Source organism: Ctenopharyngodon idella, chromosome 12 (genome assembly GCF_019924925.1).
Source record: "Ctenopharyngodon idella isolate HZGC_01 chromosome 12, HZGC01, whole genome shotgun sequence".
Taxonomy (NCBI): domain Eukaryota; kingdom Metazoa; phylum Chordata; class Actinopteri; order Cypriniformes; family Xenocyprididae; genus Ctenopharyngodon; species Ctenopharyngodon idella.
The window spans coordinates 25,976,761-25,993,889 of NC_067231.1; the positions used below are offsets into that span (position 1 = coordinate 25,976,761).

At 36.1% G+C, this 17,129-nt stretch overlaps 1 protein-coding gene across 5 annotated transcripts in view; it reads right to left on the reverse strand.

Moving 5' to 3' along the window:
- LOC127523913 (cadherin-18) overlaps positions 1–17,129 on the reverse strand; it is a 223,918-nt gene that overhangs the window by 56,482 nt on the left and 150,307 nt on the right. For 3 of the 5 annotated variants that reach the window (XM_051915086.1, XM_051915084.1, XM_051915085.1), the window contains one exon: positions 7,777–8,071. In XM_051915086.1, coding sequence (XP_051771046.1) covers positions 7,777–8,071 — 295 coding nt within the window. The remainder of the gene's footprint in view (positions 1–7,776; positions 8,072–17,129) is intronic. The other 2 variants (XM_051915087.1, XM_051915088.1) reach the window with 1 other exon arrangement.

Consider the following 17,129-nt stretch of genomic DNA (forward strand, 5'->3'; position numbering starts at 1 on the left):
ATTTATTTTAGCTTGTCAAATTTGCCCCTATATTTGGGTGAGCAAAAACACGCCATTTTTGTGCCTGTCCCTTTAAATGCAAATGAGGTGCTGCTCCCGGACGCTTTCCGAAAGAGGGCGGAGCTTTAACAGCTCGCGCTTCAGTTGCTCAACAATAGCAAAGATGGAGAATCTCACACAGCCAAAATGTTGATTGTCAGTAACGGTGTTCAGCCTTACATTGTTCAAACCGGAGTCGGACACTGATGGAGAGACTCAGGAAGAAGTTACAACTTTTAGAATGAAACTGGACGTTTCTGAACGGTTAGTGGATAAATTTATGTAGTTGCTGTGGAGTTGATTCAACTCATCGACTAGCATGTGCCGTCATGTTAATCTTTTGTGCAAATCCAGCGTTGAATTGACCCTCGTTTGTGAAGCAGTCCGCCGTAAAATGACGGCATGGCAACAACACTCTACTACAACAACACCTCCTGTTCTCTAAAGCAGCTTGACATGGCCACATCCCCTTTGTTGCGTGTTCCCGGGGCCAGGGTTTATGTAAATTTTGGGGCTTGTGATGTCATTTACCCAGGAAGAAGCTCGTTGTAGTCCCTACCAGCCGTTTGTTGTAGTCCTTAAAAAGTGAATTCTGTAAAAGAAAATATCTCCCTTTGCATTGAACTTTGAGCGTCGTAACTTTGCAGATGTTGTTTATGCTCAAACAGCAACATTACACACTAACTAAAGTTAAAAAAGTGAAATCATAATTAACCACCCCTTTATAGCAAGAGAAAACTATTTGCTAATAGGGTAAGAAAAATAAACGTATTTCAGGATATACTGTCTGAACAAAAGTCTCATTATCTTACACGATTTTGCTTCTTGTGTAAATTTATTTTGTTTTAACAATGTTTAAGTATTTCTATTAAAAAACAAGACCACAAGACTGATTTTCTGCAGTATTCTCTTGCGGTGAGACCCAGTCGGAGTAAAGTTGAAAAGCTGTGTTTTCCCACAAAGACTTTCAAAAGCTTTTCAATTACGGTCATCACTCAGTGTAATGCACACGAGAGAGACAACGTTCACTGGTTTCTGCATAGTTCAACAGCATAAAGACCCGATAGCCGCAATTACTGTTACTGCTTCAGATAAGTGTAATTTTAGTTCTAATCCTGAAGCTTCAGTGGGTTAAAATGAGTTATCTCATCTCTCTGTACTGTATCCAGCTCTCAGCTTCAGTAAAAACATTTCTATCAGAGTCTAGCAGCAGCTGGAAAGTTGCTGAAACAGCTTGTCTAGAATTTTCTGATGAGTGTGTCTCCGAGGGCCAGCAGATGAACCGTGTGTGTGTATGTGTGAGTGTGTGTGTGTGTGTGTGTGTGTGTGTGTGTGTGTGTGTGTGTGTGTGTGTGTGGAGGGAGTAATATTTCTGCACCACTAATAAAGATATTGAGTTTTTTACAAACTCCCAATCAAAATTGTACCCGTAAAAATAAATTATAGTAAAACTGCAATGCAAGCAGCGGCTACTAAGTGGGAAGCTGGGTAATATTTAGAATTCAATACTGATCTTATGCTGTTTAACATGGCTATACACACTCAGCAGTCACTTTATTGGGTACCCCTGCTGAAAAAGACCAGCTTATATCAGCATGAATTTCCAAGGCCGGTTTATGCTGGCTTTGTTGCAAATTTTTCGACTTGTTTTCCTGTTAAAATATTAAAAAACTCCTTAAAACAAGATACACTTACAAGTCTTAAGATATTAAGACTTGCTTTCATGGATTGTATGTAAGTGTTTTTTTTTTTTTTTTGCCTTACTGTACAGGTGGATTTATCCACTTGTTTACGTTTAAAAGATAAAGATAGAGTTTCTGAAAACTAATCTTATGCAGTGTTTCTTCAAGTAAATTTATTTTTAGATATTTTAAAATGACACCAACATTCATTAAAAATAGGGTTTTTTTTTTGCAGTGCATAAAGTGTTTAGATTATCATATTTAATTATAAACATGGAACATTATGTTATGTCTTTAAGGAACCCTAATATGTATTTTATAAAGAAGCATGCCAATATTAATCAGGAAAACGTGATTTTTTAATTTTTTTGTGATAAAATGTTATGTTGCAAAAATGAGTACACCTTCCTGAAAGTAACATAACAAAACTAAATGCAAGTTAGGTAATTTTTGATCAATAGTTGAGAAAGTTGAAGCAAAACATTATTTTCTCAACAATTAAAAGTGTTATATAGCCCATTGAATCACTTAATGCTGACAACAATGGAACCACTTGGGAGAGAATTGCCTGAAGACTTATTTCTTTGCACAAAAGAGGACACAGGTACAAGAGGATTACCAAAGCAATAGTTGAAGTGTAAAAATATAGCAAAATAACACAGAAATTCAAAAATGTGACAAAGCCCCTGAAACATAGGCCTTCACTTTAAGCTTTCATTTTATGATTTTTTGCTGAGAAAAGAGCAGGAGAAATGCCAAGGAAGTGTCACAGAACTGGCAAAAGATGTAAGGTGCATTGTTGTTGTCCACACAGGAACTACTTACTGTAGCCAAAGCACAAAAAAAAACCTCATTTAGTCTTTTCCAAGGCCCATATTAACAAAATATAGACTTCTGGCACTCCATACTTTGGACTCATGAGACCAAATCAATCATTTTGGATCTAACAGCATCCAAAAAGTATGCCATTGCAAGGAGGAGGAGTACAGTGAGAAGTGCCTGGTTCCCACAGTGAAGCTCGGAGCTAGTAAAGTTCTTATATTGGGATGCATGAGTGCTTAAGGATTGGGAGAATTGTGCTTAATCAATGGTGTAATAAATTCACACACACAAATGTGTGATGTAATACAAAATCTTGATATAGAGGATGCTACCTTCTCCTTACTCCCTGCGTTGTTTCAACATGACTACAGTGACCTTATACATTCCCCCAAGGTGAAAATCCTTCAGTGGACAAGTATTTCACCTGACCTTAAAGGGATATCTCACTCAAAAAATGAAAATTATGTCATTATTTACTCACCTTCATGTCGTTCCAAACCCATAAGACCTTCGTTCATCTTCGGAACGCAAACAAAGATCTTTTTGATGAAATCTGAGAGCCTTCTGTCCCTCCAGACAGCTATGCAACTGAAATTTTGACGCTTCAAAAAGTTCATAAAGAGATCTTAAAACTAAACCATATGATTTGAGCAGTTTAGTCTAATTTTCTGAAGAGAATCATCGTTTTATATGATGAACAGATTGAATTTAAGCTTTTATTCACATATAAACATTGATCAGCGAACACAAACTGAAGCTCAAACGAACCTGCTTGATGCTCGTGAACAAACCTCTTGTGGAAGCTCAAACACGCTGTGTAATACACGAGAATGAACCTCATTGGTTCTCACATGCGTCAAGCAAAACATGCTTGAGCTTCCGTTTACTACAATTGAAGATGAGTTGATGAATGTTTATATGTGAATAATAGCCTAAATTCAATCCGTTCATCATATAAAGTGATTGAATCTCTTAAACCACTCAATTCATATGGATTAGTTTTACGATCTCTTTATGAACCCTTTGAAGCGTCAAAGTGTCAGTTGCATAGGAAAGAAAGGAAAAGAAAGCTCTCAGATTTCACTTCATTTGTGTTCAGAAGATGGACGAAAGTCTTACAGGTTTGGAATGACATGATGGTGAGTAATTACTGACATAATTCATCCCATCCATCCATCCATCCATCCAACCACCCATGTTCAAAATGACCTATCAATGTACACAATGTATACATGATATGTATGATAAGTATTGACTATTATAGGATGTATATGTTGGCAGTAATAGTCCTCTCACAGTCCTCATTATCAGACCCTCTTGTTTCTCAGAGCTAAAAGGTCTGGCTCGTATCCAATAAATTCAGACTGGCAGAGACAAACAATCAACACACAATTAGACCCAGAACACACTCAAACGCACAGGGAATATTGACAGCAGTGGACTAGTGCTGCGTGGGGACATAAGTGTTACTGTCCAGGCGGGCTCAGTCTGCTCAAAGATGCTTACAGAAAAACGCCTCCAAACACTCAGCCTCAGAAATAAGAGGAAACAACACTAATTATTCATTTCCCTCTTCTTCTGTCGATCCTTGTTACCACAGCATCTCTTCTCCATGTATCCCATCAATACTAATCGACTGAGCATGTGTTCCTACAGCTGCAAATGTCAGTTGAGGTGATGTTGTGCTGGTGGACAAACTTTGGGTTATCTGTTTAGTCTTATATTTCCGAAAGCTATGAATGTTATAAACCAGGTAGCACTAATAGTGAAGAGTTTCTATCCCTATGGAAACATTTTTTGTGCTAATCCCAATGTGAATGTTGTGTTTACTTAGATACAATCGAAATAAACATGTTTACCAAAACAGAAATAAAATCCCACAGTGGATTTGTGGAGATGAGTTAATTAACAGTGAACACTGTACAGTCTGTGGTACGTGTACCCTTGAATCTGTGTGCACTGCAAAAAAACAAAAAAAAACAATATAAACAAAACTTTTTCGTAATGAGCATTTTTAGTTTTCCAGTAAAATGAAATATATATACAGTCAAACCAAAATTTATTCAGACACTTTGAACATTTCATTCATTAATATAGTATTCACTATAGTTTGAAAAACGGTAATAAAATATGAAAAGATCTCAGAGTTAAACTGTGTCAGAAAAAAATAATCTTAATTATGTCAGATAACACTTAAGCAAAACATAGTCAGGTCAAAGTGTCTGAATAATTTTTGGTTCCAAATGTTTATTAATTTTACTGGTAGTTCACTGTATGAAGAATTTTTGGGTATAATATGTCACAGTTTACTTTGTTTTGCTATCCTCACTTACATAAATGAACTATAGTGTCCTGGACCCACTAGTAAAAATATATCAAAAATGTCTGAATAATTTTTGGTTTGTATCAAAAAAAAAAAAAAAAAAAAAAAAAAAAACGAGACAAATACAGCCTGGTTTATGGGGGTCTCCACTAGCAGTAGCATAATATAGAGCAGTACTTTGATTTTACATTTGCTGCCTTAACTCAAATCAAATCCCAAAGCCAGCTGACTGGATTCATCTGGTTTTCAAATGTTTGAATTGCATTTTTGTAAACAAGAGGAAGGAATCAATCAGATGAGACTGATATCCTATAAAGGCAGAGCATCACCTCAAGACAAAACTAATCTGTGATGGTCAAGTGGATAGTACAGCTCTAACATAACAGCGCTGTGTTCTCTAAGACATCTATAATTGGGATTCTGAACCCACTCTGTGCATGAATCGCCAACAGTAATGGACAACAGCCAGGCAATAATAGACTCCTTCAACATTGATTGCAGCTGGTCCTCAAATCTTACGATACCACAGATCATTGTATGGGCTTCTGTTGCTACGGCAACAGCCAATTGGGACCTAAATAAACAATAAACAAAGCTTTCTAAACCCACAGGCCATAATCTCCACCAAGAAGTGTTGCGCGCTGCCAAAATAAAGAGAAATATTTCATTTGTTCATGCAAGCCAGGAATATAGCCTTCAAGACTCTTAAAGAGATCCGAAAAAACGTATCTGGCACGAAATCATGTTCCACAGTGACACAGCTGTACATATTACACCAACTCTTTTACTTCTGATATATTAATAATATAATAAGCATTTTCAAGAAATCAACAGTGACATCCTGTGTGTGGGGTGGAAGCAAGTTCACAGGAGAAGCGCTCCTAAAAGCTGTTCCTAACCTTAACTTTGATGGGAAAATGACTTTTCCCATCATTTTCTTTGGAAGTAAAAAAAAGGGACAAAATACATAAACAATTTGCAAAACTAATGTTCATCTTCAGCTCTCTATCCGCTTGTTAAGTCGTGACGTAAGGAACGCCGATTCTGGGTCCAAGCCTCAACTCGTTTCACTTGAGAATGCCGTCTCGACGGCCGTTTATGAGCGCTGTTTATTCATATTAAACATTTAACATTTTAAAAAGTTAAACATTTAAAATACTTACAGTCTACACAACCGTCTCCGTGCTCACAGCGTCATAGACATTAATATTTTAACATTTATAAAAGATGAATCACTGTCTGGCCATCTGGGATTTTGGTATGGAGATAAAGGTTATGATTATAATTTTTTGGTAGTATTACACCACATCGTGTGTGTATATTAGCACCGTTTGTTGTTTTCTTGTGTTATGAGATAGAGCGTTTGGACCCGGAAGCGCTGCCGCGTGACGTCAGACTTAACAGCTGAATTATGTTGCATTAGTGCTTAAAAAAAAAAAAAAATCCTTTCTGCCTCTGTCAGTATATGAAATATACTGCTCAATGAATGCAACTGTTTCTAAAATCACTGTAATACACATCACATCGTAATTTCAACTTTGAAATAATTAGTTATTAAGATTATTTTGCTTGTTTTCAGTTTGAAATAAGATTATTTTGCTTACCCCATTGGCAGATTATTTTGCTTGTTTTAAGGAAATACTTACTTATTATACTTATTTTTTTCTGCAAACAAGACAATCATTTTTACTTGTCTAGAAAATGCTTCTTGATTTAAGAATTTTAAGATATTTGGACTAGAAACAAGACAAAAACTCTTAGTAAGAAAAGCTTTTTTGCAGTGCAATTGTCTTCAATTAAGCAGCATTCAACAAATTTAACTGAGCTCATAATTTAATGTATTGACTTATCCCACATTAGTATTTCTATCACATTTAATCGCACAAACCCCCTGCAGTTCCATCACAAACCCCTAGGGGTTCGCAAACCCTGGGGAAACCCTGCTGTAAGAGAATCTCTCACTCTCTCTCTCTATATTTTTTTTCACAATTTCTCTAAGTGGAAGTGGAGCATTCCGGAGAAAGCATGAGCATATAGTGCTCTCTAAGAGCTATGGGGCTCCTGAGGGAACTCCAGCCGCAAAACAAAAAACAACAGGATAAAAGCCATGGGGTGGGTAGAAAAAAGCCGTTTGACTTGTGAATGGAGTGAATCAGGGAGATTTGAATTAGAAGTGATGGATCTTAGAGAGTGACAGCTTATAAGTTTGCATCAGTACAAGCCTCTGGTTATAATCGTTTTTTGACAGCTATGTTTTTTAAAAGCCATTTCAATTTTCACAAGGCTTTTTTTACAGACAGGAAATGACCCAGTCACCCAAACGTTTTAGACAGGTTGAGCAATATTATAATATATAATAATTTTCTCCTCAGAGAAAAGTGAGAAAAAATGTAATTGGTTTGGACCAGCAAAGAAACATTTGCTCAGAGCAACGTGGTAAGGTTGTAAGGTGGGTCTATAAAGACCAAAAGTCAAAAGAACCTACTTTCCTGTATTTATATGGCTTTAGTCTCTGCTTCAGTGTAAATCTATAGGAATTTGGTACCTGCTTGATAAGAAATCATAGGAACAACGTACTGGTGCAATTTTTTTTTTTTTTTTTTTTCAATTGATTCACTTGTTTATACGTAAAATAAGTGACAAGAAAAATGCCAGAACAGTAAAACAAAATACGCTTGCATTAAACATACTTTCTATTAAAACAAGTCCTAATAATTTATAGAGTACTTCTACATAATTTAATCTTGTTTTAAATATTTTTAGGCATGTTAACTGGATGATTAGACAAAAATACATGTTACGAGTAATATATAATTAGGTTTATCAAATGACTGTAAAGCATTTTCATAAAACTTTCAAAAAAAGTTGAAAGAAAACATTTTACAGGAAAAATAAGCAAGGAAATCTCACCAACTTCCGACATCTCAGGCACAGATGTGACGAAGGGTCCGTCTGGGAATTTGGGAGCGTTGTCGTTAATATCCTGAACTTTTATAATGAACTCTGACTCTGGCTCCAGGGGTTTATTGTTGTTGCGGTCGATGGCCTGTGCGTGAAGAACATAATGTGATTTCTTTTCCCGGTCCAGACTCTTGGTGGCGTGGATGTCTCCCGTTACCTCGTTGATGATGAAGATACTTCCTGCTCCTTCACCACTAAGGATGTACCTGACCGAACCATCTCCTTTGTCTGAATTAGAATGCAGCTGAAATGAGAGACAAAGAAACATTGGTGTGTGACTACTGATATAAATCAATACATTGCAATATATTCGATAATCAGGGCTCATCACTGTAAACCCTAATGCTCAAAATAATTAATTAGTGAATCCTCCAACAAACCCTTAAACTGGAACACCTGTATGTACCTTATCCAGTAGTTTCAGACTGATTTGCAAAAATCATTTGCCTGTGCAATGATGCTGTGGTTTATAGGGGATTTATAAGATGTTCCTAGGGTGCTCTCTGTGGTTGCTAGGTAAATACTTACTCTTCAGGAAGTCGAACTATGAACAGCTAACATACAGTATAGGCCTAATTATCTCTGCACAGTAAACTGGGACAGGAGAAAGAATTTAACATCAAAACATCAAACACATCACCTTTAAAGTGACTTGAAAAAAAAGGGAGGATGTTGGATGTTGAATTATGTATTTGCATTTAGCAAACATTAAAAAAAAGAAAAAAAAAAAAAAAAAAGAACAGTCATTGACTTTAACTTCTGAACTGAAGGATCATCCTCTGAGATCAGATCATCTAGTGTTGATGTGAGATCTTGCCCTATTGCAATGTTGACAGAAAGAGAGAGAGGAGATGCAAGCCAAAAAACCTGCTTAATTGATAGAAGGAGGATTACTCACAGCTCTCTAGCCGATGCCTACCATTTCAGTTAAAGCTTATGACAAATATAAGACACTTCAAAAATAAATAATTTGGCATGGTGGTCCCTGCAGACTGCAAAACATAAGCACATTTACAAAACATTAGCACATTTATACACCGAACTTGCACTACCGTAATGTATCTGGATGGTTTTTATTTTCTCATTATTGTCAGTAGTGATTTTAAAATATCCTCATTACATATATATGCTAATACAGTGATTCTCTTACGATGATGATGATGGTGATGGTGATGATTAAAACATTATTGTTATTGTTATTATTATCTTTATTTATTTATTTTTGAATAATGTGTTTTTACTGGGGTCAAACTGACCCCAAACAAACAGTCTTTCATTCGATAACAGGTACATTTCTGAAAATTGTTATACAATTTGTGACAAAAACTTCAGTAAAAGCGTAAGTATAACATCTGCCTAATGGGCTTTGACTGTATCAAAGGCACATATTTAAGTCATTAAATAGTACAACTTTTATAGATCAGTGCTTCCCACAGGTTTGAAATATACTTGCAGTGGTAGCCGGGTGAAAAATCCTATTACCCACGGCACAGAAATGATCTACTGCATGTGACAAACAAATAATTTGTGATTTTTAACAGTATTTTTATTTATTTAAATTAATTTTAATTACATAGCATACTGTTACATTTAATTACATACTAATATTATGTATTATTGTGCATTGTAAATTATGCAAAATTACAGCATTTAAATGGTTCTCCTTTTTATATGTTCTCCTTGCTATGTGATATAGTGTCTCTCTCAGTGATTGGGACACAGATTTTACTAGTAAAATTTATATAATGAATATGTATCAAATAATGTTCTTAGTCTTTTCTTCCTGTGGGGGAGACTACAATAATTTACTATGAATTAAATGGAAATACAAATACAATTTATTGTGTAACCAAAATACCAATAATGACCAGAAGAAGAAGAAAAAAAACTTAGCTTGTGACTTTTAATTATAAACAAGCGCCAAATATACCGGGACTCTTATTTTGAAATGTCTACACAATTGCGGGCTGATCATTCATATTCTTACAATCGTCTAAAACATATTATATAAAGGCCATAAAGTTAACATTGTCATAATTTATCAACTTGAGCAATCGCTTGGCATAAATGTGCGCTATTCATTGACTGAGAATCAATTTGAAGCAGTCTGAAGCGCTGTTGCGCGAGCTTGTAGAACACGCAACAGCGCCACCTTGTGACTTTGCAACATGTAGCGCTCTTTGTGAAATACCCACTGCATCTCTGCAGCGCCCAGTAATTTTCAGCGCCAGTAATGAAAATTTATTTTGAGATTATTTTTGCATTATGGTCATGATACTTGGGGCAGAAATGTGCTTAATTGTCATGAAAATAAAGGCTCAATGACAACACAATCCTACAAAATAAGCTTCATTTTCTTTATGCAAATATATAACTTCCTACTTCTGTTGATTTGTGCAACAATTATGTTATGCTGATGACCCCTTTAGTTCCTTTCTGTGTTTAGTTCTTGTTCCCTTTGTTCCTGTTTTAGTTTGTTGCTATGGTTACTAATTGATTATTTAATTATGTTCACCTGTTCTTCATCCAGATTCCATTGTTTGTATCTATTTATACTCCCTGTGTTTCAGCTGCTCTTGTTCGGTTCTCGTTTACATTTGTGTTTATGTGTGGTTTGCGTTTCTCCTGCGATATCCTGTGTACTGATTTTGTAAAAAAGGCTATATTTTCTGGAATACCCTGCTCATCTTCGTCTTTGTGTGTGTTGATTTGAGGGTAAAATGTGGCCTGGATACGTTCTTGAAACCTTTCGTAAGATTTACCCACCTAAACCCCAAATGCACTTTCAAGACTTCTTTAAAGTTTTTGCACTTACAATTACCTCTCTTTGGGAACTAAACAAATGATCAGACGTGAAAACAAACCGGTACATTGCAAGGAATGATGTCTGGCTGCATGCCCTCTAGATGCACAGAATAATAATTTTAAAAAGCCGTAATTGACAATACTGTCATTCCCAAAGCATGGCGAAAAATGACAAGAGCGGTTAACGTTTCAGCAAGGCATAATGTGAACCCATGGGATACCTGTGTGCTGATGTCTCAGCTCTCTCACAAGTAGTCTGCTCATTGCATGGTGTCTCAAGGCTCATTGGTTTTGTGATAAGGCAAAACATTGACAGAACACTCAAAGCACTGAAAGCCTCGGTTCTCCTGAGTGTTTTATTGTCACTATCCAATAAATGTCAGATTGTGATCCACTCAAGCTCAGTTTAATGACTCAAGCACAGACTAAAGCAAACAAATACACGCACCTTGAGCCATCCAAGCATTTATAGTCCAGAGGGATTCAACATTGATCCTGTTTACTTTTTTTAATACACATTACTGATCTTATTGTGCCTCATCAGTGCACATTTGCAGATACGATTGGATTATGTTCACTAGGAGCCGAATGGTTTTTTTAGGCACTGCTAGAGCAAACTTGCATTGAAACATCCACTTTTCATGATCCAATCAATTCCAGATGGATTAAACACCTACATTATTTTTCTCACTGAATATCTTGCTTCACTCAGAAATATGTCACGTTACAGAAGTAAAACGGGTTGTGGATGCTGTTGAACGCTGACTAAAGGATTGTGATGCTGGTAAAGATTATATATATGCGATTAAATTGAGACAAAGATAAATTTCTCAACAGTGTGTCAAACTGTGCTCAGATTTGCCAAGATACCAAAGTCTTAAAGGAGACCCATTATACCCTTTTCTTGATTTTCTTGTTTTTGGGGTCTACAAGAGTAGGTTTTCATGCTTAAATGTTTAAAAAAAACTCATTACTTTTCACATATTTGACATTGTTGCAGCAACTCTCTTCCCAGTCTGTCAGTAACGCTCTGTTTAGTTCCTGTCTCTATGAAGCCCCGCCTTCGGAAAAGCGCATGTGCTCTGATTGGATGGCTGGACCAGTGTGTTGTGATTGGTCAACCACTTCAAGCGCGTTTGGGAAATGTCACCCCCTCACCATAACCGCGAGTTTTAACACACTACTAATGCAACTCAACCAGGCCTTGCCCTTTTTTAGCATACTGTATGCCTTGGGCGGGAATTATTTAAATGTGGGATATTGTGACTTGCACGTTTCAAGGAGTTCAGAAACAGTGCTTACTGATATAGAGAATAACTCCTTTTGGAGTGACTTTTTGCTTTGTAACTTTGCAGACCTATTTGATGTTCGAACAGCAACATTATACTCTAAAGAAAGCTGAAAATGCAAAAAGGCATAACAGCACCCCTTTAAAACAAAAATCAACATAACATATCAATATAACCTCAAATGTTTCTAATCAAATACTTCTGAAAGTAAATTATCTCACTGGTGTGTCTGTTTTTATTTCCTAAGAATGTTTAAAAAAAAACTCAGAGATACAATTATATAAATGTGAACCTGACGTTACCCGAGTTATGAAAGAAATGTTTGAGCAACCACATTTTCCTCTGGGCTCAGTTCTGTAGACTAAAGAAAAGTGCAGTTTGAATAAAAGAGACGTTTTCTTCATTTAATCGTAATATTATACGTGGCATTTTAAATCAAAGCTCAGCTGGTCTAATAATTGTTCAAGGCATATTCTGAAGCAATGAGTAGCTAACACAACACAAATTAAACACTTTAAATACATTAGAGAGCACAAATAAGATCCCAGACATTGATTGTGAAGTTATAATCTGATAAAAAATGTATTATAGGGGCAGCAGTATTGTCTTTGCAGCCCAGTTTGTGGAAAAATGGTACAAAAGATAATAGACACTTCAATCACACCATTACATGAAGGGCTGAAACTCATTCCCTTGGTTGTTTGACTGTTTGAGGCCAAGAAATGCGCAAACCATGGCCAGAAATACAAACAGCAATGCTGAAATTAATTCGTAATTAAAGGAAAGCGGGGGCTGATTGCACAGCCGGGTCGTCGGCGAGAGTGAACTGTCCGTTTCTGTCAGTAAACAGAGCACTCAGGCGAGCAGTCAGTAATTAGCTGAACGGTCAGAGCTCACACTCAGGCTAGAACCTCTCCAATCAGAAGACAAGTTAATGAGACTTTATGTTAGAAGCCCATAAACAAAATCAGTTGCAGCCACAGTGAATCTGCACCAATTATTTTACATTATCTTCTCAAAAAACAATCCGCTTTTTCTGGGTGCACCTCAATCAGAATAAAAAATAAGCAATTAAAGCTTAAGCAAGAGGGCTGCTGTACTAAATAGATGAGAAATCTGAATTTCAGACAAAATTTCTCCAGTTATTTTCTATATATAATTTTTAAAAACTAAATATTAGCTAAATATTTTATAAGCTTCAAGTAAAAACAAACATGGACCACAAAAGGAGAATTAAAAAAAACAAAAAACATCCCGCTATAGAGGGTATGCATGTGACGTCACCGTTGGTCCTTATGACTGCGGTTACGCTCACTGAGTGGCAACATTGATTTTCAGCGTGAATGCCGCGAAAAACACAAAAAACACATCCAAAACGGGAAAGAGCTTTGTGATTGATTGTACAAATAGCTTTGACACAAAATATGAGGTATATTACAGACTACCAAAAGCTACAGAAAAAAGAAGCAAATGGATCACTGCAATTCACAGAAACAACTGGATTCCAGGCAAAGAAACGTGGATTTTGTGTCAAAACGTTGGATTTTGGGGTAAAATCATACCCTATATATTGTATTGTTATACATTGTGTTGACAACTCATCAATTAAATATTTACCATCTTATATTCTGCATAATTGGGTGTTTTTAAATAAACACTGACAAAAACTATACATGTTTTAGGGCTGGACGATATGACAACATATATAACACTGACATAAGTAATTACTCCGATTTAGACCTACCTATATTGTAGTTATATAAAGCGTTCACAGGCAGATTTGCTTTATGTATTTCCTCGGCGTCGAAATCAGGCACATATAAATGTCAGGAAACGCGATTTCTGGCTGCATGTCAATATCCATGGATTAGGTTTCTTTGACGTTATAAAGAACACTTTCAAGTCAAACCTTTAGTGTAATCATTTGTTTTACTCACGTTTTCGCAGTTTCCCCTATTAAATCCAGTCATGCAGCAGGTTCTTTTGTCACTCAGTCCAGCTGAGGGAGCGTGTTCCGGCAGGAAAATGACGTCAATGCATACCCTCTATTGCTCGTCCATGTAATGGCAGTGAATAGTGACCAGTATCAAGCTTTTTAAAGGTGTGGTTGATTATGATTTGACTTTTTTTACCTTTAGTTAGTGTGTAATGTTGCTGTTAGAGCATAAACAACATCTACAAAGTTCAGTGCAAAGATATTTTCTTTTAAAGAATTCTCTGTTTATGGACTACAACAAACGGCTGGTAGGGACTACAATGAGCTTCTTCCCGGGTTAGTGACATCACTAACCCTAAAATTTACATAAACCGGAACAAATTTACATTCCGGGAACACATAACAAAGGGGGTGAGGCCATGTTAAGCTGCTTTAGAGAAGAGGAAGAGTTTACCCTGCCATCATTTTACGCCGACTGCTTCACAAACGAGGGTCAATTCAACGCTGGATTTGCACAAAAGATTAACATGACGGCACATGCTAGTCGATGAGTTGAATCAACTCCACAGCAACTACATAAATTTATCCACTAACCGTTCAGAAACGCCCAGTTTCATTCTAAAAGTTGTAACTTCTTCCTGAGTCTCTCCATCAGTGTTTGACTCCAGTTTGAACAATGTAAGGCTGAACACTGTTATTGACAATCGTCATTTTGGCTGCGTGAGATTCTCCAGCTTTGTTGTTGTTGAGCAACCAAAGCTCGAGCTGTTAAAGCTCCGCCCTCTTTTGAAAAGTGTCCGGGAGCAACAGCTCATTTGTATTTAAAGGGACACACAAAAACGGCGTGTTTTTGCTCATACCCAAATAGGTGCAAATTTGACAAGCTATAAATGATCTGTGGGGTATTTTGAGCTGAAACTTCACAGACACATTCTGGGGACACCAGAGACGTATATTACATCTTGTAAAATGGGCATTATAGGTCCCCTTTAAAAAAAGATGCAAAGGTATGACAAGAATGGTCCCATGCAACACATTCAAGTGTTCTGGGGGTACTGTATACGATAGGGTTTGGTGAAAAACAAACCAAAATTCAATGTATTATTTAATTTCTTTCAATAAATAAATAAATAAATAAACACTTACACCAAAAGTATTGTAAAAAATATTATATATATATATATATATATATATATATATATATATATATATAAAATGCCATATTACGCATCTCAATAAAAAAAATAAAAAAAAAATAAAATTAATATAAAACACTTCTTAAACAACACATCATACATTCACGCTGCTAGTGAAAGCATTCCTATTTTATGTATTTCAGTTTGGTGTAATTTACTTTCTACTGCTGTTGCAATAATGGCATTGTGATAATGAGTACAGTTGGGATTACACACATACAGTACACCCCATGACAAATTAAACAGGATTCATTGTGAAATCCCAAATGCTACACCATCAGGACTGCTGAACCCAACCCCATTCCTTTACACTCTGGCTCTGCTGCTTCCAAATTTGGTCCCAGCTACACAAGGGAACATAAATTTCACTTAACCTGCAGTCAGGCTTCTAATTTGGCCACTGACTTAGCTGGGCACAGGCTAATATATCACACTCTGTCTCTGCGCCGGCTCTTCTGACGCTCAGTCAAGCCCTCACTAATGGCAGGAAATAAAAGTGGCACTGGGTCAATAGAGCCAAGACCAGCCAGCTAAAACACAGGGTGGGCCATCATTTCTGGAGTGATAACAGAGTGCAATGTATTAACTTTATCAATTAAATTTAAGTGCCACATATAAAACTGAATCAACTCTGTATGTCAAATACAAAGATATCAAGCCAACCAAACATATAAAGCTAACATATTAAAAAGCAAAGCAGGTGTGACACTAAGAACATTGTGAGAAGAAACATCTCCTCCACTTTAACAGGCTCTTTCTGAAAAGAGAGAGAGAGGCATATGCATGTGTGAGTTCAGTTTTACACTGCAAAACCACATTTCCTAAAAAGTATTTTTAGCGTCTGATTTTCCAGTTATATAAAAAAAAAAAAAAACAGTAAAAAAGTAAGACTTGTCTTTAAGAATATGTCTGACTTAATAAATTAGGGAATTAAGTACTGTCTTTAATGTAATGATCAAAGTGAACAATAATTTTCCCAGAAAACAAAAGATGATTAATAATGATTTATTTTTGCCATGTAATGCCTTCAAAACACGAAAAAAAGCTTTTGTACTATGACTTTTCTTTCTATGCACTTTTTATTGCCTTTTTAAGTCATTCACTTGTCAATGATCTCATTTTCTTAATCAGCAATTATATATATATATGTACAGTCAAACCAAAATTATATTCAGACACCTTGAACATTTCATTCATTAATACAGTTTATTTACTATAGTTTAAAAGCTATATATATATATATAAATTATTAAAGAATATGTCTGACTCAATAAATTAGCTAAATAAGTAAGGATGCTTAGACAATTTTCCCAGAAAACAAGAGAAAATTATGATTAAGATTTTTGTTTGCCATGTAATGTCTAAAAACATGAAAATAAATATCATTAAATATATTGTCTTAATTATAAACACTGGTTTGTAGCGCAAACAGTTTTACAGTTTACTGCACTTTGATAATCTTCTTGTTATTTCCCTATAGCGGCTAATAAATCAGAAGTCTCGCACAGTCACAGAAAACACCTTAAAAGTTCTGCATTGGAAAATAAGGAGGATTAAAGAGCAACATCTGAGAATTTTTGTTCTCACCTATCTTGGCTACAGCTGCACAACTGCACCATTTTGGTGCAGTTGACCAAATGGACGTGATTAGAAAAGTGCAGGCTAGGGAAAATTAAGCGATCTTTGTAATACTAGCAAAGGCACTGCACACACACGCACACACACACACACGCACACACACACACACACACACACACACACACACACACACTGATTAAAAGCTCTTCAGAGGAAAAAAGGATACATTTAATCAGAGACAAATCCACCTTACTAATTGTGAATATAAAGCTCGGTGGTGATTGATGAGTTTATTTTACTCTTTGACCTCATTCTCCTTCGCTCCTCCTCATACTCCCTCCATTTCCCTCTCCTTCATTCTGTCTTTCTTTGTCTCTCTCCCGCATCTCAAAGACTTTCTGTCCTGTCATTGAGGGTTTTTTCTTTCCCACACTTCATCCATCCTGACTCACACTTAATGAAACCTTTCTTCACTCATTTGGCTTTTAAACTTTACAG